General features: G+C 37.6%; 1 protein-coding gene across 1 annotated transcript in view; it reads left to right on the top strand.

Annotated features, from left to right (window-relative positions):
* Window positions 1–10,469: 10,469 nt before the first annotated feature.
* Window positions 10,470–21,253, top strand: part of LOC128733071 (E3 ubiquitin-protein ligase HRD1) — a 41,432-nt gene continuing 30,648 nt past the window's right edge. Inside the window, exons 1-5 of the mRNA XM_053826663.1 lie at window positions 10,470–10,579; window positions 10,651–10,914; window positions 10,967–11,212; window positions 11,268–11,647; window positions 11,800–12,158. Of these exons, the coding sequence (XP_053682638.1) occupies window positions 10,780–10,914; window positions 10,967–11,212; window positions 11,268–11,647; window positions 11,800–12,158 (1,120 nt within the window). The 5' untranslated portion in view covers window positions 10,470–10,579; window positions 10,651–10,779. The remainder of the gene's footprint in view (window positions 10,580–10,650; window positions 10,915–10,966; window positions 11,213–11,267; window positions 11,648–11,799; window positions 12,159–21,253) is intronic.

The following is a 21,253-nucleotide window of genomic DNA, read 5'->3' as shown; positions in this document are numbered from 1 at the left end:
AAGAGATTTCGTAGGCTGCTCGCACTTACAGGAAATCTCGTGCCGAACTGTCAACGCGTGAGTGTTGACAAAAGCAAAAATACTTCCCTTTCTTTTTTTCACACGCAAACCCCTGAACAATATCAGCAACGCTGGCAAGGCCAATCAATACAAAAACCAGTCAAGACCTGGAACTGCTCCAGTACTTAATCATGCTGACGAACTTGAGCTTGTTGAATGAGTGAAGAAAATGGCTCTGAAGGGATGCCCTGTCATTAAATACCGTATCATGAACGGAATGATTCGCAAATCGAGACTGGTAGTGAGCCGCAAATTAGAGCTCTAAATCCCCTGAAAACGTTTCCAGTAATTCAATCGGACGCATTTCTCGACGAACCGGATACCAAGAATGCACTAATTTGGACTTTACTTACATTAAATTCTGAATATTTTATTTTCCTACCTGAGGATATTTGCTAACGTTTCAACCATATTAAATCGTATATTTTAATTTCATGTCCGATATAATCAATAAACATGAAGACTGTTATGTTCCATGTGAAACTGTTATGTTATATGATAAACGGAAGATTTTTTATTTACAGTAATCAAATTGTGCTGAAAAGTCTTCCAAACAAGCATAACTAAACAACGGATTTAAACCATATAAAGTCGTGATTGACTTTATATTCAAATTTACGATCTCATCCCATGATAAATTTCTGATATTAAATGAATTTAAATATTGAAAGTAGACTGAACTATCATCCTGGTTGAATAATTCTTAGAGTGTCCAAAATATATTCGTTGATATTTGTCGTGTCCAAAATACATTTTGGACACTGTCTAAAATAAAGTAAGAGGGTCCAAAATATGAAAACTACATAGTAAATAAAAATGTCTATAGCACATTTTTATCGACAAATAGATGACCCAACAACACTTTGCCATTTAGGTAAGTTGTTCTAAAAGAGAGTTGCATGAATTGCATAACAAAAGAAGGTAATATATATTTTATTTCTATAAATGTAAAATTACTTCCTCTAGGGGTCCAAATTCGGTTGATAACCATAACAGTCCTTTTAAAAATTGCTGTTTTTCATACCCATTCTGCTGCACGAAAGGTTTCCCGACTGTAAGAGTGATTTTGGTTCCATGTTACGATCCGTTGGTGCACAAACTGCGAAAACTCCATGATTTTAGCGTTCGGCAGGTTCAGATATGCAGAAGAATTGCTTGAAACCCTACCTGCAAAAGCAACAAAGCGCTACCGGAATTTTTCGGAAGGTGGTTAAAGATGAAAAGGCTATGGCAAGCGTCGCCGCGGAGGGATCAGGTGGTGTTATGTGAAAGAATGGAATGATCAATCGGGAAAATCACCAAACACGATTCGCGTTGACGGCATTAAACGATCTCTTGCACACTCATAGAAATTCCCGTATGTACGTGTGGGTGAAAATCTGCCAAAATGTTTCGGTCTCTTGCGCTCTTCCAGAAATTTATATTCCGCTTCACCCCTACAGTAAACTTTTGGAGATAGCAGCAGCTTACGTTCGTCAACGCGAATAGTAGTTATTGTTGTTGCAGTTGAAAACCGTAATAATCGACGTCAATATTGTCGTCGACTGCAACTACAATATTGTCAATTGCAAGGAAAATTGTACCATCCAAAGTGCGATATCGCTCATAAAAGTGCTATTTCGCATTAAATCGTTTCGGTATCTTCGGCGCACTTATTGCTTGAAAGGTAACGAAAAAGTGCGCCGAAGATACCGAAACGATTTAATGCAAAATAGCACTTTTATGAGCGATATCGCACTTTGGATGGTACAATTTTCCTTGCAATTGACAATATATGTATCGCAAAATAGTATGAAATATAAATAAACTCAAAATGCCGTTCGGTTACTATTTTGCTTTCAAAATTATCGAATCAATTAAGAATTACGAATCAAACCCCATCATGTTATAAAACTAATCAATGAACACAGCTATAGCCGTTGCTATTCGCTATGTAAGCACAAATCGATCTCTTGTACTCTCATGGAACTGCCATATGGAAAGTTTGTGAAGATTTGGTGCAAAGTTTTGTCTATCCTATTCACTCTTTAACAAACCTGTGCACAGACTTCACAAATAGAACAAACTAGGGAAGGTGGCAGCACCGTTTCGCGCACATAGCGAATAGTGCCGACGTTACAGTTGTCTCTTAATTGCCAGTTTCTCGAATGTGTTGAATATAGCAAGAAAATATATTAAATTTGGCAACATACACGTTGTACAACTGGTGCGCCTTAAAAGAGATGTCGCTAGTGTCTTGTTTAAAAGCTTACACACCTTTTGCATAGCATTTTATATGAACATAAATGTCTGTTCTCTGAGTAAAGTAACTTTTTCAAAGGTGCGTAGTAATACCGTGGACCCCCGTTCGTTTGACCGTTTTTAATCTGAACACTTTTTAATTTGAACCCCGCTGGTTTGCACGATGTGCAAATTAAAAATGGTTCAAATGTCATTCTCAACATGGCATCATTTGCCTTCGCAGACAATGCACATAAACACGATTTGTTTGTACTGATCTAGCGTTTTCAATCCTAGTTTAATCAGTTTCACATTTTGTTTCCCAACGATAACGATAGAAATCCGATCGGAGAATAACATATTCGCTGCTTGCAACTACCAACTAAACGAGACTAAATCAAACCACCAAAACAATAACAAAGAGCAGGGCGGTAAGTTCATATAAATTTCAGCATATTTAGGGTTGCTAGTTGTTCAAATTAAAAACGAACCCCGTTAGTTTGCATGAGGAATCGTTCAAACGAACGGGGGTCCACTGTAGTAGAATCAATATATATAGAATGCCAGTGTCGCTGCAGTGCTCGTGGTAAACATCACACATTTGAAAATTACGTATTTACACTGTATGCGCTTATGTGTGAGTGATCGATTCGAAACGGGAATCTGATAGTCAAACTAAAAAGGCAACCCAATAAAAAATCCTTCTGCTTTTCCGTAAATTGACAATCAGATTCCCGTTTCGAATCAATCACTCACACATATGCGCATACAGTGTAAATACGTAATTTTCAAATGTGTGATGTTCACCACGAGCACTGCAGCGACACTGGCAATCTATATATTGATTCAACTGCTGATTGCGTTTGTAAAAATATTGTGCATGTTTGAACGGGCAAACACGAAGCAAGCTACCCTAGCATTCAGCTGATGAGTGAGAGAGAAATATTGTTGCTTTTCTCATCACTCTTGCGTTGACAGTTTCTTACGAAATTTCGTGTGAGTGTAAAAGAGATACTTTGACTGCGAGCAACCAGAACAGACCCGCTTACGAAAATTTCGGATGCCTGGCAGAAATCGAACAGAATCAATATGGCGCCGGCTGAATTTGACATTCAGAACCGGTTCATCTTCTTCGTTTTTCGCTCTATTCTCTTTATGTCATAACAAGTGACAAAAGATGACACGCGCTGCTCGCTGCAGTTTCCAATTCTAGGTAAGAAAATTACAAATTTATATTTGCAAACCTTCAGTTTTCGTTCGTATAGCCACACAAAACAAATCAAACAATCTGCATCTATAACTAATTATAAAAATGTTTGTTTTGTTTAGTGTGCTACATTTATAACCAGACCTTTTTCCAGAAAATTGTTTCCAGTACCGGTGTTCTTTTTTGCGCCATTTATGTGCTTTATGTGTGTGTGTGCTTAAATATAATAATGTAAATAAAAAGCTAGAAAAATAAATATAAATTTGGTTTAACGTAATTTGTATGATGACATTCTATCTTTAATAATGAAAAATAATACAAAAAAGGAAAATCAGCCGAACCGGTTCTGTTCGATATGACTGGCAGAAATCGGGTAGAAAAATCAAAACAAAACCGTAAGGCGAAATTTCTGCCCGAAACGATTGTTGCATTTCTGCTAGTTTTCACGGGTGACGACGGCCAGAAATCCGGCAGAATGTCTGGCAGAAAAAGTTTTTCGCTGCCAGATTTTTGTTCGATTTCTGCCGGGCGCGCCTAAGCGGGCGGTTCCTGCACCGGTTCTGTTCGACATGGCTGGCAAGAATCGAACAGAAATCGGGCAGAAAAATCAAAACAAAACCGTAAAGCGGGGTACGCTGCTGAAAAGTAATGGGTAAAAAGATAGGACAAGAAATCGATTTCTTTTACGATTTCTTAAGCAGTACGCACCTCATAAGAAATATTATTTCACGTCCAGATGACGTTGGTTTACACACAAGTGAATTAAAACGTCACTTTTCCGTACGGAATAATATCCGGCGCAATTATTACCACAAGAAAAAATGACAGGTGGTTGCTTGCATTGGAGTTGTCAAAATTTCTTCAGTAAATAACAAGATTTTTTCTTGAGCTGTTTTCTTTTCAGCAGCGACCCCGCTTAAGGCGAAATTTCTGCCAGAATCGGTTGTTGCGTTTCTGCCAGTTTTCACGGGTGACGGCGGCCAGAAATCCGGCAGAATGTCTGGCAGAAAAAGTTTTTCGCTGCCAGATTTTTGTTCCAGATTTTTCTGCCGGACGCACCTAAAGCGGGGTACGCTGCTGAAAAGAAAACAGCTCAAGAAAAAATCTTGTTATTTACCGAAGAAATTTTGACAACTCCAATGCAAGCAACCACCTGTCATTTTTTCTTGTGGTAATAATTGCGCCGGATATTATAGGCGTTTTTGACAAGCTATCGCCCGCTTAGAGGCGCTGCATAAAAAAAGTGATGAAAAGTAAAATCGCTGTCAAACTCCATACATTTTTGAAAAAAGGTGAAATAAAATGCAGTTTTTGATTAACCCTTTCAATTGTCAGGATTTTAGATAGCGAAATATTGGAAGAAATTTGTTTATTTACGTTAAGGCAAGTGAAAATATTCGAATTAATTAACTTTATGGCAGAGAAATGTTAATGTTTGATTTTGTACCGCATGAAACAAAAGTACATAGAGTCAGCTGTAAAGTTTACATATCCTGGATAGAGAATCACCAATTATTTTCAGTCTTCAGTGTTTTCCAATGTGTTTTCAAATATTTTTTCGTGATTAGCATAATCTGCGCCAAGAACCAAACATATAACCTATCAGTTCGAAGACATAAATTCACTTGCGAAGCTCTAATAATCTCCCGAAACAGAAACAATATAAATCAAGTGAAAGGTAATACTTTTTCTTACCTTTATTATCCATTTTCATCATTCCCACTGTTGGTAATTCAATAAAATATTACATTTAAAGTCGAGTTCCATATAGGTACCAGCAAGCATTTTGGGAATTGCACTTTTTTTGTAGTTCCAATAATCACAACCAGGTAGCGAACGGTTGCTATTAGTTTTGCTCGAACTCGCCTATTCCGTACGGAAAAGTGACGTTTTAATTGACTTGTGTGTAAACCAACGTCATCTGGACGTGAAATAATATTTCTTATGAGGTGCGTACTGCTTAAGAAATCGTAAAAGAAATCGATTTCTTGAGCATTTCTTGTCCTATCTTTTTACCAATTACTTTTCAGCAGCGTACCCCGCTTAAGCGGGTAAACCTATATGCAAGAAAAATTTTAGAGGTGCAGGAACCGGTTCGGCCGATTTTTCTTTTTTGTATTATTTTTCATTATCCCGCATTTTGCACCTTACTGGACACCGCAGTCTAAAAGTGCGACTGGCACAAATAGTGCGACAATGCGAATGCTGTGAGTGAGAAAGAGTGACAACTGCTATGTTGCTGTTTTGTTTTGTCATATACATTGGCATTAGAGAAAATAATCTGGATTAATCCAGGTACAGCTGCAAAGCACAATATTAAAAATAGAATGTCATCCTACAAATTACCGGTAAACTAAATTTTTATTTATCTTTGTAACTTTTTATTTACAGCACACACACATAAACTACATGTCACACAAAAGAACACCGGTATTGGAAACAATTTTCTGAAAAAAAGGTCTGGTTATAAATGTATCACACTAAACAAAATAAACATTTTTGTGATTACCCAAGTAACAACGGTAGCTGAATTGCAAGAGCAATGGCTGTTTACGGGTTGGTTTAAGGCAACCAAAGCTGCATAAAGTAAGCACTCAAATGGTGTTTAAATAAGGGATGTTTAAGCTACTTTAAGTTTTTCAAATCAGTTCTCTCCCAAAAGCTGATAAAAAAGCTTAATAACGGATTTTTCTGCTAAACAATCTGCTTCTAAACAGCCATAAACACCAAACCGTTTTACGGGTTACGGCTGCTTAAAGGTGTTAAAATGTAGAGTGGAAGCTCAAGCTAGAGTGGAAGCTTTCATTAGGCTCACAGCTTTCAAACTACTTTAAGTCTGCTTAAGGGTGTTAAAGTGGCTTTACAAACTTCTAACAAGTTTTCTTTCGGCTCACAGCACACATTCTGTCAGATCATAGAATTTCGCAATTCGGCTGACAGCAAAAGTTTATCAGTTATCGACATTATCGACTGCTTCCCGCTAGACGGGCTACACTCTTAAATGATTCTACCTGTAAATAAGTCGGATTTAGTTAAAGCTAGGTTGAAACTACTCAAAATGCCCTTAAAGTGTACAAACTCAAACTTTGGGTAAAAATTTCAACCAATTTTGGCTACTTGCTACCGATAATTGAATTATTCTCTATGACAAATAACGCAATTTTAAGTTCCTTCTACCAATTTTTTGGTTGAAAAACTACTCAAAATTTGAGTTTGTACACTTTAAGGGCATTTTGAGTAGTTTCAACCTAACTTTAACTAAATCCGACCAATTTACAGGTAGAATCATTTAAGCGTGTAGGCTTCAGGTGTAAAGATATACTCACTGTCTGTTCTGCAGATGCAAATGGGGCGGATCATACGGTGAGTGCTTATGGATCAAAAGATGACGGGTTCAATTCCCGGAAAAAAGACATGCATTTTTAATTAGCTAGTTTACTACTTGTACGAATTAAAGTTATTCGAAACTAAAAATATCGCGTTGACGGCGAAGTAAAAATGACGCGTTCCATTTTTTTAAATTTAAAAATAGATGTTTTTGGCTGCATAAAGGTTGATGAAGCGTTGATTAAGCGACTGGATAGGTTGATTGCAAAACTATTTCTCGTTCTAAAAATAGAGTTGACAGCTAGATGCAACTGTAGTGTCTGGTCGTTTTTCTACGCTAGATTTCCGAAATACGCACCAAATAACGTCCGTCCAAATCTACGTTCGTCCAAAAACTGACGCGCTCGTTTCGGGAACGATATCAATACTCTCAAACCGGTGCGTCTCGTCCCGGACGATCTTCGATCTCCCTCTTTGTCGTACTATTCGCTAAACGAAGCCAGTAAGAGATTCGAGTCACACAATGTATGTTCGTTCTCTCGTTCTTTCGAACTTTCGAAATGCCGTATGTATGCATATATTTTAGTTGCACTGAAACAAATGATTCAATCGATCCAGATTCATTAACTCGCTAATTCATTTAGCCTGACATATTCCCTACAGCAACCTCATTCGTTTCCTTGCACCTTTGCTGTCTAAACCATAGCGGATGTGATTGAGTGAGGTGAAATTAGTCTAGGCTGACCAGACGTCCCGGATTGTGCGGGACTGTCCCGTATTTGGATGGCTTGTCCCGGATTACTAAGCGTCCCGGAAAGTGTCCCGCATTAATAAGCTTTTTAATCGTGCCAGTTGAATGTTGAAACGCTCAGAGGAATGGTTTCCTATTTATGAATTATTGTTGGTACAAGTGCATTCAACTGAAAAATTTATGTATATTTTGTATTAATTTGCCTCAAAATAACTTTGTTATACCGTGGACCGTGGAACGATTGCTCAGCAAACTAATGGGGTTTGTTTTTAATTTGAATAACTGGCGACCTTAAATATGTTGCACTTATATGTATTGGCGGCCCTGTTATCTGATTAACTGTTATTTGAGTTAATTTGATAAGTCATTCAATATGTCCTACCGTCGGTCGTCGTCTTCAGCATAACGTCAGGGTGGTTCGTGCTGTTTTAAATAATCATCGCCATACAATTTGATCTTGAGTCTCTCGTCGCCAATTTCCCAGGCGTCTTAGAAGTCTCAAACTGCTTTCGACCTGGTCGAGCCATCTGGCACGTATGTCCCCCTGTCGATGAACCCACGTATGGCATGCTCGTAGACGACGTGTCCGGCCCATCGTAGCCTACCGACTTTCGTCAAATGTACGAACAATCCTTATCCTTAAGCAATAACTCATCATTTATACGCATCCGCCACTCTCCGCTTTCACTTTGTACTCGACCAAATATTGTCCGCAGCACATGCCTCAAACACGGCAAGGGTGCGTATGTCCTCTGTGAGCAGCGTCACAGTTTTAAGTCCATGAACAACTACTGGTCTAATAAAGGTTTTGTACATTATCAGCTTCGTACGGCGGCATATGCGTCTTGATCGTAGCGTTTTGCAAAGAGCAAAATGAGCCGGCGTTCCCGCGTGCATGCGGTGCTGGATCTTTTGAATAGTGTTGTTTTCCGCGGTCACAAGTTATCCCAACTATGCGAACTTACTACCACTTCTAGTTCGACGCCATACCGGGCTACCGTCCATGGGAGTCGCGAACTTGTCAGTTTGAGCCTTATCTTTTCATGTGTTTGCCCTTCGATGAATTTATTTTTAACCTAAAATCCTTGTTTTCAGTCCAGGGTAGATTGCCTTTGCCGTCCCGCATTCGTTCAAAAAAAATCTGGTCACTTTAAATTAGTCGTATTTAAATCTTGGTGATATTCCCTCTCATATAATATCATATTGTCCTGCATTACCAATAGGGTAGAAAAAGACGGCAACCGTCAGATGGAAGAGGGCACAAATAGTGGCCGCAGAATAGCAAAATAAGAAGTCAAGTTTTAGTCAAGTTTTAATACAATTGACTAAATGCATTATATTGTTACGTTATATGCGCATATATTGCTTTCTTTAATGCTGATTTACGTTAATACTTCTAAACATCAACAATGCTAATACCGTGTACCCCCGTTGGTATGACCTTCTTTAATATGAACATTTTTAATCTGTACCCCGTTGGTATGAATGCGTTCACATTAAAAACCGATCAAGCGTCACACACAGTTGACGTTAAAGTTAACCGGTTAATTAAAAAAAGCAAAAAATCTTAATGCGTTTCCTATTGCTCAGGAGCTTTGGCAATATAGCTCATATGCAACTTACCTCTCTCCAGCACTCAAAATAGACCATTTTAGTCGAAACTGCCCAGCCAATTTCGTCTTCTACAAACCGAACATTTAAAATTCGCGCATGTTTGAAATGTTTTTAAAACGTTTGTTTTCGTCAAATCAAAACAACAAGCTCATAGGGTGCGCGTCTTGCGCGTATGTGAAAATGAATAGAGTTACCAAATATTCAGATTAAAAATGAACTCGCCCAATCTGAACGAGTTGTTTTTCATATTAGCGGGGGTTGAGTGTATACGTTTTATAAGCTTTAAGATTGCTAATATACAGAAGTTTGGCACTTGGGATGCAGAATTATTTCCAATATACGGTTTTAGAATAATGCTTATGGTTACTTGGGATAGTCACTCTAGTGAAGACATGTCTTCACCATGCCATTTAAATAGAGCTTTCCAGTTATGTGTGTATTGGTGCTTGAAAATGAGGCAAACAACAACAGTAAACAAAAGAGATGCATTCCTTTGTCACCAAGGTATAGAATGAATTTCGTCTTCCGCTGGCTTAAATACCAGCAAATTTTCAAAATATGTGCGTGAATTTGGAACAGGATGAAAAATTTGAGCGAAATATGTGCTCTGCTGTGTGGCAAACGGAGCAGCGCAACCAATAATCGCTATTTTTCGGTTTTTTCCTCCAGCATCAGCTGTTCGCCAAAATGAGGTAAACACTAGGGTAAACATCATGTAGATATATACACGCGTATTTCGTGTTCGCTAGTGTGGGTGCTTGAGCTGTCAGAAAGCTCTATGGGTGGTAAGCCGAAGGATGACAAATGAAGACATTTGTCGACCAACATTTGAAAGGGGCGGATAAGCCAACTGTCAAACAGACCGAGCAAGAGTTATTTTTTGCTGGACCAGCACAGGAAAATGAACTCTCACTCGTTCTGTTTGACAGTTGGCTTATCCGCCCCTTTCAAATGTTAGTCGACATTTCTAGATAGAATTAACAAAAGGGCGAATGTCGCAAATGTAAACAAAACGAGTGAGAGTTATTTTTTGCTGGACCAGCATAGGAAAATCAACTCTCACTCGGTTTGTTTACGGTTGCGACATTCGCCCTTTTGTTAATTCTATCTTCATTTTTTCTTGATTCGTGAAGACTTTTCAAAAAAATCACCTGCCATCCCTGTCCATAAAGTCAAACTGGCATCTCTGCTGGTGACAATTCTTCAGGTTAAGATCTTTATTTTCGTTTCGTAGTATATGACAAACCTATACGTGATAAAATTTTCGCTATCTTCGGTGTGTACGTGGTAAAATAATTTTGAGTTAAATAAACGATTCGTAAATTTTCGATTTGTAAAAAAAACATTCATCATTTTGTTTTCTCTATTCGGCAATGCTGATCTATTTGCAATACAATACGGTTCGTGTTGAAGTATTCTTTAATCTCTGTGTCTTGATATTACAATAGTGTTCCTCTATTTTACTTGACAGATAAAGTTTTCTGACATACGACAACAATAAATTCAGAAGCCAAACCAGCCGACCTGTTAGTAAACGCACCTGACGCTCTGCAAAATTAATATTTTCTTTGAAACTATCAGCCTTTTGGCTGAATATTTTATGAAAATGCGTGCTTTGGGAATATCTGTTCTGAGTATGGCACTAACATGCTTAGTAGTAGGTAACGCCTACTATCAAAAGAAACAATTCTATCCATCCGTAGTTTACATTACTAAATCCAATCCGAGCATGGCGGTACGTATGTTCAGATATCTGGCAAAATATTTTTATTTTTTTTTACTTGTAGGTAATCTACATACAATCCCTTGTTTTGGTTTTAATGCTCGGTAAACTTATGAAAAAAATATTTCTTGGAACTTTACGAGCTGCAGAATTCGAGCACTTGATGGAAAGATTTTGGTACGCGCTTACTGAAACCTGTCTAGCTTTTACCGTTTTCAGAGACGATTTCAATCCAAAGTTTGTAGCATTATTCACAGTTTTGTTGTTTTTAAAATCATTTCACTGGTTGGCGGAAGACCGTGTAGATTATGTAAGTATTTTTAGAGTACTCATAAGACTATATTAACTTGATAACTTTTTTACAGATGGAGAGAAGTCCAGTGATAGGATGGGTATTTCATTTGAGAGTTGCAGGGTTATTAGTGTGTCTTGGCGTCCTTGATTATCAGCTTATCTCGTATGCATACCAATCAACAATTGCCAAAGGAGCCACCGTCCAATTAGTTTTCGGTTTCGAATATGCTATCCTCATGACTATGGTACTGAACATTGCTATCAAGTACATGTTCCATGCTGCCGAATTACGCTCGGATACTCCGTGGGAAAATAAAGCAGTATTTTTACTTTATACTGAACTCATCGTAGGGTTTATCCGTGTGGTACTATATGTCATTTTTGTAGTTCTTATGGTAAAGATCTACACATTGCCGCTTTTTGCATTCCGACCAATGTACTACACAATGAGGTAAATTAACCTATGATATCAAGTTTTGACTATCGATAGTAGACTACTGTTTATAGTTTTGACCAGATTAATCAAAAAAACAGAAGAACGATGTTTCAGTATACTTTGAAATTTTTAATTATCAATGCACTGATTTTTGTACTATCTTTCAGAAATTTCAAAAAAGCTCTGAACGATGTTATTTTATCTCGTCGAGCAATCCGAAATATGAATACACTGTATCCAGACGCAACACAGGAGGAATTACAACTTTCCGATAATATTTGCATTATTTGTCGAGAAGATATGATTAACAGTTCAAAAAAATTGCCATGTGGCCATATATTTCATACTGCCTGTTTGCGATCATGGTTTCAGCGGCAACAGACATGCCCCACTTGTCGATTAAACATTCTTAGAACGCCTCTCACAACAATCAGCCCTAGCCCTGTGCAGCAAGTTGGAAATGAAATTGGCAATCAGGTGAATCATGAAGGCAATCGATCAAGTCCAGCAGGTGTAACGCCAAATGGTAAGTTTACTGAAATTATTATTCTTAGTCTTAGTTTTTTATGCAAATTATCAAGGTTTTTATTAGAAGCTAAAATGATCTACGATAAGGTCAAAAGCATGGCATATTGTACATGCGCGAAACCGTTGCACAGTGGGACCATTCTGGAAAAAGGCGGTCAAAAGGCTTTTCTCGCTTTTCCTGACGTTTTCGAGCTTAGGTGTCTTAGGAGAAATTTCATGAAAAAATATTCTGCATCTAATGACATTTTCATATAATTGGATATTAAAGGGATAACAAAACTAGATAGCATGGTCATGTGTTCGGCAAAGTCATAGAACTTTGAATTTCATTAAACTTTGCCGAAGATACTAAGTATCTGCATCATATGGTTTGCGAGATATAATTGACTTTCTGTCGTGACCCCCTTAAAATCAGTTTTTTAAACTTCTTGTACACAAAACCTCATCTAACAGGTTCGACATGTTCTACAAACTTTTGGATACTATTAAAATACGTAACTTTCTAGAAGGTGTATATATCATATGTTGCTTTATTTGCTTTAAAACTGGATTTGAAGCATAAATTTTACCGTTTTTACAAGTATTTTTTTCCGTAAATAGACTCCTACTGGCAGCTAAAGTTAGCATCGCTTGAACCGCCATAGAATGTAGTATAAGTGTGCCAAAAAATTAGGCCGGCCAGACCCGGCCAAATCCCCTTTGGCTCCTTGAACATGATCATTCGAAAAAAACATGATTTGCGGTACCATGGATTGGCGCTAAGGGGCTTATCCGAATTGAAAAATTCCAAAACGGCATGAAAGTATATTAAATTATCTCGTGTTTGACCCATCCTTTTTTTAAAATTCGAACTCATAACAAAATGGCGGACATTCAAATATAAAAGTAAGGTTTTTAGTCGAAAAAATTGACTTTTAACATTTCTAAAAAATACAAAAATTGTAATATCGAAAAACAGATGGGTCAAACACTAGATAATTTTGTTGGCTTTGAAACAAAAAAAGAATCATGAGAATTGCTTGAGCCGTTCTTGAGATATTTATGGTACCGACTTTCAAAACCTGGTTTCGAGAAAAACGACGTTGAAGTTTTTATTCGCTGTGTAATCGCTCCAGACATGCGCGGTACAAATAGCTGTAACTTTGTCAATTTTTGGAATTCATCGAAATGACTTGAAACACATATGGTCAAAATGTTAATCTTTCGAAATAATCAAAAAAATTTCGATTTCTTTAAATTGAAAAAGTACTATGCCCCCTTAAAATAACAAAAATTGTCCAGGCATATCACAATTATATCAAATTCTGATATAATTTGATCTAGTTTACATCAATATGAGTTCAAAAAATCAGTATTCTGTCCTGCTGTATAACCAAATTGCGATTGTATAACAATTCCCGGAAAACTATTCCCCAGAAAATAAAACGCCGAAGCTTTTTTCCTAGAAAACCAAACCCCGGAAAGCACCAATAACCAGAAAACCATTGACCAGAAAGCATTAATCCGCAGAAAATTAATATCTAGAAAGTACTAATTGCCAGAATACTATTCTCCAGAAGAAACTAATCGCCAGAATACTATTTCCCAGAAATAATTATACGAAATCCGCGAAATAACAGTTACCGTAAGCGCGCCTCATTTAGTTGGAATGAATAACATCTTGATTCTAATGAAGACCCCCTATGAAGGCAGTGTTCGGTTAAATGAAGCTAAGTACAATCCTTTTTAATTCGGAATTTTCCAGATTAGTGAGATCCGAACTATCAAATCGTCGGATTATTGGGTGTCGGACTAGCGGTATACTGTAGAGTAATACGGGTTATTGGATTTAACTGTTACAGTTGGAAAATTTAAACAGTATGTCATAGAAACCTCCCAGTTGGCTTCGAGGTATGACGCTGGCCTAATAAGCCAGTCATCGAATGTTCGAATCTCGACTGGGAGAGGCTGTTAGAGTGAATAGGATCGTAGCAACTGGCCCTGCAATTGTCCTGCCCTCTAACAGCTGGCTGCGAAGTCTGTCGTTTAAAAAAACAGAAGGTCAAGTTTCGATAACGAAAGCACCTAGGCTTTACTTTGTCATAGAAACCATTCACAACTTTCGGCGTGCTCAGTTGTTGGGTAATTATATGCTGTCCTTACTCGCTACCGCTCGGGATAACTCCTACTAGTCAGTAAACCTAGAAAAACGCATGCACCTAAATAGAGGTGATTTCTGCGGCCTTGAGTGGCCGGCGCTTCCGACGGCGGGTCGCCGGCAAACACTCGCGGCCTACGGCCGTCTCGCCCTGAATCATAGGAAACGTTTGCTACTAAAATAGGTGCCACATCTTGTAACGAGCGTAACCCATTCGCGAAAAAAAAGAAGTGTAATTTACTTACTTGTTACGGATTACTCGTTAAATATTTTTCTGGATATTGGTTCTTTCTTGTCAATAGCTTTCTGGTAAATAGTACTTTCTGGGAATCGGTTTTCTGGAATTTAATACTTTCTGGGAATTGGTTTTCTGGAATTTAGTACTTTCTGGGCATTGGTTTTCTGGAGAGTGATTCTTTCTGAGGAATATCCTTCGGTATTTTATTTTCTGGGGTTTAGTTTTCTAGAGAAAGTCGGACAACCATCTAGTATAACTTTACAAACAAACATTTCTGGTTGTTGGTACAATCCCCCCCCCCCACCCCCCCCCCCCCCATGGTACAATAGCCCGTATGAATAAAACAGTTTTCTTTGCTTTTCCCGAGTAAACCTTATGGAAGGAGTGAAACAAACTCTTTTATTCATACGGCCTAATGTCATTCCGACTGGAAATACCGTGAATTCGGGTGAAATTGATCACTTTTTCGAGTATCGTGCAAGCACCATATTCAAAACAGTTCCTGATTCCAAACAGTTGCAAATTTTTGATAAATAATGACAAAATTCTAGCTATTTAAACAATTTAATCACTACATCTGATGATTTCATATTATTAAAATGGTTTAAACAGCTAGAGTTCTGTCAATATTTAAGAAAAATTTGCAACTGTTCAGAATTAGGCACTGTTTTGAATATGGAATATGGTTTTTAAATTTTTTTTCATTTATTTACTAGCTGACCCGACAAACTTCGTATTGCCACAAATTAACCTGTGTTATACATAAATCATGAATTTCGGATGATCTTTGTCACAATCTCGAGTTTTGCAAGCCTCCCAGTGGACGGCGCTTCCGACGGCGGGTCACCGGCAACACTCGCGACCGTCTCGTCCTGAATGATCTAGTATTATTATAGATAGTTTTTGTGGTCTTGTATTGACTAATGTTTTATGGAAGAGTCTCGAATTTCTCGAGTTCGATTAGTTTTTGAGTTTCGCAAAAATTTATGTTTTATTTGTATGAGAGTCCATATCCCCCTACCACAGGGGTGAGAGGTCTCTAACTATCGTAAAATGAATTCAAGACTCCAAAATATCCCACATGCTAAATTTGGTTCCATTTGCTTGATTAGTTCTCAAGTTATAAGGAAATTTGCATTTCATTTGTATGGAAGCCCACCCTCTTAAAGGGGAGATGGGCCATAACTCGCTTTCTAAAGAAGAGAGGGGTCTCAATTCACCATAGAAAAAAATCTTGCGTCCAAAACCACTTACATGTCAAATTTGGTTCCATTTGCTTGATTAGTTCTCGAGTTATGAGGAAATTTGTATTTCATTTGTATAGGAGCCCCCCCCCCCCCCTCTTAAAGTGAGGAAATCCATAGAAAATATACCATAGAAAATATTCTTGCCTACAAAAACACCCACATGATAAATTTGGTTCCATTTGCTTGATTAGTTCTAGAGTTATGAGGAAATTTGTATTTCGTTTGTATGAGAGCCCCCCTCTTAAAAAGGTAAGGGGCCCTAATTCATCATGGAAAAAATGGTTGCCTCCAAAAACACCCACATGCCAAATATGTTTCCATTTGCTTGATTAGTTCTCGAATTATGAGGAAATTTGTATTTTATTTGTGTAGAAGCACCCCCTCTTAAAGTTGGGAGGGGTCCTAATTCACCATAGAAAATATTTTTGCCTCCAGAAATCTCCACATGCCAAATTTGGTTCTATTTGCTTGATTAGTTCTCGAGTTATGAGGAAATTTGTATTTCATTTGTATAGGAGCCCCCCTCCTAAAGTGGGTAGGGGTCCCAATTCATCATAGAAAAAATTTTTGTCTCCAAAAACACCCACGTGCCAAATTTGGTTCCATTTGCTTGATTAGTTCTCGAGTTATGAGGAAATTTGTATTTCGTTTGTATAGGAGGCCCCCCTCTTAAAGTTGGGAGGGGTCCTAATTCGCCATAGAAAATATTCTTGCCCTCGAGAACTTTCACATGCCAAATTTGGTTTCATTTGCTTGATTAGCTCTCGAGTTATGAGGAAATTTGTATTTCATTTGTATAGGAGCCCCCCCTCCTAAAGTGAGGAGGGGTCCCAGTTCATCATAAAAAAATTTTTGGTCTCCAAAAACACCCACGTGTCAAATTTGGTTCCATTTGCTTGATTAGTTCTTGAGTTATGAGGAAATTTGTATTTCGTTTGTATAGGAGCCCCCCCTCTTAAAGTTGGGAGGGGTCCTAATTCACCATATAAAATATTCTTGCCCTCGAAAACTTTCACATGCCAAATTTGGTTTCATTTGCTTGATTAGCACTCGAGTTATGAGGAAATTTGTATTTCATTTGTATAGGAGCCCCCCTCCCTAAAGTGAGGAAGGGTCCCAGTTCATCATAGAAAAAATTTTTGTCTCCAAAAACACCCACGTGTCAAATTTGGTTCCATTTGCTTGATTAGTTCTCGAGTTATGAGGAAAATTGTGTTTCTTTGGTACAGGAGCCCCCCCTCTTAAAGTGGGGAGGGGTCCTAATTTACTATAGAAAATATTCTTGCCCTCGAAAACCTTCACATGCCAAATTTGGTTCCATTTGCTTGATTAGTTCTCGAGTTATGAGGAAATTTGTATGGAAGCCTCCCCTTTTAAAGAGGAGAGGAGTTATAATTCCCCTTATAAAGAGGGGAGGGGTCTCAATTTACCATAGAATAAATTCTTGTCACCGGAAACACCCACATGCCAAATTTTGTTCTATTTGCTTGATTAGTTGTCGAGTTATGCAGAAATTTGTGTTTCATTTGTATGGGAGCCCCCCCTCTTAGTGGAGGGAGGGGTTTCTAACCATCACTAAAACCTTTCCTGGTCCCAAAAAACCCCTACATGCATATTTTCATGCCGTTTGGTTCAGTAGTTTTCGATTCTATAAGGAACATACAGACAGACAGACAGAAATCCTTCTTTATAGGTATAGATTTGCAGTCAATCGTGTGTAGACCGTGATGCAAGCTTAACATAATTTTATCAATCACTTTTTGCTAGTTTTCTATTGTTACTGATTTGAGTTACGCATTGTCCGAAAATATAGCTTCAATTTTGTTTTTTTAATTGTGAAGTCAATAAAATTACAATGTTGGTTGTATAGCACCATCATTTGATTTATGGCCCCGAATGTAGCATAATTAGTTAGATAATGATCCGTGGCAAATAGTGTACGAACACGTAAATTTCTAGTAGGTGCGAAAAAATTTAATTTAGATAAGAGTTCGGCAGAGTCAATACGTTGTGAGACTATGCCATTAACAAATGGGACCATTGCAAATTCACGACGCGCCTTTAATGTTTCGATATTTATAAGCTTGCAGCAGTCGTCTTATGACGGAAAGGAAAGGCTTAAAACTAAAGAGGAAAATTAAAGCTAAAGCGTTTTATGAAACAGAGCATGTTGCTTGCTTTACAAGTAATTGTATTATAGTGATCTATAAACGTTAATTTTGAGTCTAGAATAAGTCCCAAATCTCTAATTCGTTCACAGTTTTGTATCATTTGATCTCCAAGGGAGATGTTGGTCATAGGTGTATATCGTTTCCTACTGAATTTAATTAATTTACATTTGTTCACGTTTAGTTGAAGTAAACTCTTTTTACACCAATTATAAAAGATTTGTATTTCGTTACAAAATGTGTTGACATCTGTCTCATTTTTTATTTCTAAGTATAATTTCATATCACCGCACAGTGCACAGTGGTCCAGGAGACAATTTTAGGCGGAAATTAAGGTTTCTAGCCTAAAATTGACCTTCCAGACAAAATTTGTGTTCGACAAAGTTGTTGCATGTAAAAAGGCGCTCATTTATGTGCTATCAAATTTTAGGGTGGTTTTTATTTTCAAACAAATCGAAAATCTAACTTTTTTATTTTGAAAAATAGAAGTAAACATTGTTCGTCAAAGTTGTAGAACTGTTAATTTTATGCAATTTAAAAAAAAATTGTTGTAACTCTTCAATTGACTGATTTGGAGCCATTTTTCTGAATCGATTTAGGGTGACTCTTTAAAAAACGGTTTTTTCGTTGTAACTTTTTAATTGCGAAATTTTTGGAAAGGTTGTCTTCAGATAACTTTTAGGATTCTTTAAGACAAAAATTTTGCAGCATAGAGCGTGCTTATACATTGAGCCAATCATGAGTAATTAGCATTTTTCTTTTTAAAATAGGCCCTTTTCAAATGTTGATATCTTTGGTGAGGGCAAACGAAACAAATTTTGACGGCATTTTGAAGGGCATACTTTGCTCTTTACTATATATACGACTTAAAGATATGTTATTTTTTTATCTCGAATAAATTAAATTTGAAAACATCAAGTTTTACATATAATTCATCGCTCTTGAAACTAAATTTGAATGCAAGCATGAACTAGCAAGTACTAAATCGCATAAAGATGGGTTTTTTGGTTCAAACATTATTCCAGTGTGACAAAAAATTACCTTTCTTCAATATTTATTTTATTGAAAACATCTGCAATGCTTCGTTTTTTGGCAACTAGTCAAGGCGTCTATGTTTCGTGACTTTTTTAAACAGCGTGATTTTTTACAGAAATACCCATAAAAAATTACTAATTTATCAGAATTATCAAGCACTTTTATTGATTTACTAGCTGACCCGACAAACTTCGTATTGCCACAAATTAACCTGTGTTGTACATAAATCATGAATCTCGGATGATCTTTGTCACAATCTCGAGCTTTGCAAGCCCCCCAGTGGGCGGCGCTTCCGACGGCGGGTCACCGGCAACACTCGCGACCGTCTCGTCCTGATTGATCTAGTGTTACTATAGATAGTTTTTGTGGTCTTGTATTGACTAATGTTTTATGGAAGAGTCTCGAATTTCTCGAGTTTGATTAGTTTTTGAGTTTCGCAAAAATTTCTGTTTTATTTGTATGAGAGTCCATATCCCCCTACCACAGGGGTGAGAGGTCTCTAACTATCGTACAAAATTCAAGACTCCAAAATCTCCCACATGCCAAATTTGGTTCCATTTTCTTGATTAGTTCTCAAGTTATAAGGAAATTTGAATTTCATTTGTATGGGAGCTCCCCTCTTAAAAGGGGAAGGGGTCGTAATTCACCATAGAAAAAATTTCTGCCATCTAAAACTCCCACATGCCAAATTTGGTTCCATTTGATTGATTAGTTCTCGAGATAAGAGGAAATTTACCTTTCATTTGTATGGAAGCCCACCCTCTTAAAGGGGAGATGGGCCATAACTCGCTTTCTAAAAAAGAGAGGGGTCTCAATTCACCATAGAAAAAAATCTTGCGTCCAAACCCACTTACATGTCAAATTTGGTTCCATTTGCTTGATCAGTTCTCGAGTTATGAGGAAATTTGTTTTTCATTTGTATAGGAGCCCCCCCCCCCTCTTGAAGTGGGGAAATCCATAGAAAATATACCATAGAAAATATTCTTGCCTACAAAAACACCCACATGATAAATTTGGTTCCATTTGCTTGATTAGTTCTAGAGTTATGAGGAAATTTGTATTTCGTTTGTATGAGAGCCCCCCCTCTTAAAAAGGTAAGGGGTCCTAATTGATCATAGAAAAAATGGTTGCCTCCAAAAACACCCACATGCCAAATATGGTTCCATTTGCTTGATTAATTCTCGAATTATGAGGAAATTTGTATTTCATTTGTGTAGAAGCACCCCCTCTTAAAGTTGGGAGGGGTCCCAATTCACCATAGAAAATATTTTTGCCTCCAGAAACCTCCACATGCCAAATTTGGTTCTATTTGCTTGATTAGTTCTCGAGTTATGAGGAAATTTGAATTTCATTTGTAAGAGAGCCCCCCCCTCCTAAAGTGGGTAGGGGTCCCAATTCATCATAGAAAAAATGTTTGTCTCCAAAAACACCCACGTGTCAAATTTGGTTCCATTTGCTTGATTAGTTCTCGAGTTATGAGGAAATTCGTATTTCATTTGTATAGGAGCCCCCCCTCTTAAAGTGAGGAGGGGTTCTAATTCACCATAGAAAATATTCATGCCCTAGGAAACTTTCACATGCCAAATTTGGTTCCATTTGCTTGATTAATTCTCGAGTTATGAGGAAATTTGCATTTCATTTGTATAGGAGCCCCCCTTCCTAAAGTGGGGAGGGGTCCTTATTTACCATAGAAAATATTCTTGCCCTCGAAAACTTCCACATGCCAAATTTTGTTCCATATTCTTGATTAGTTCTTCAGTTATGAGGAAATTTGTATTTCATGTGTATAGGATCCCTCCTCCTAAAACGGGGAGGGGTCCCCATTCATCATAGAAATTTTGTCTCCAAAAACACCCACATGCCAAATTTGTTCCATTTGCTTAATTACTTCTCGAGTTATGAAAAAATTTTGTTTCTTTGGTACAGGAGCCCCCCCTCTTAAAGTGGGGAGGGGTCCTAATTTACTATAGAAAATATTCTTGCCCTCGAAAACTTTCACATGCCAAATTTGGTTCTATTTGCTTGATTAGTTCTCGAGTTATGAGGAAATTTGTATGGAAGCCCCCCCTTTTAAAGAGGAGAGGAGTTATAATTCCCCTTATAAAGAGGGGACGGGTCTCAATTTACCATAGAATAAATTCTTGTCACCGAAAACACCCACATGCCAAATTTTGTTCTATTTGCTTGATTAGTTGTCGAGTTATGCAGAAATTTGTGTCTCATTTGTATGGGAGCCCCCCCTCTTAGTGGGAGGAGGGGTTTCTAACC

The sequence above is a fragment of the Sabethes cyaneus genome, chromosome 1 (genome assembly GCF_943734655.1).
Source record: "Sabethes cyaneus chromosome 1, idSabCyanKW18_F2, whole genome shotgun sequence".
NCBI lineage: Eukaryota > Metazoa > Arthropoda > Insecta > Diptera > Culicidae > Sabethes > Sabethes cyaneus.
Note: the sequence above shows the minus strand (reverse complement) of the source record. Positions and strands in the feature narration are given on the sequence as shown.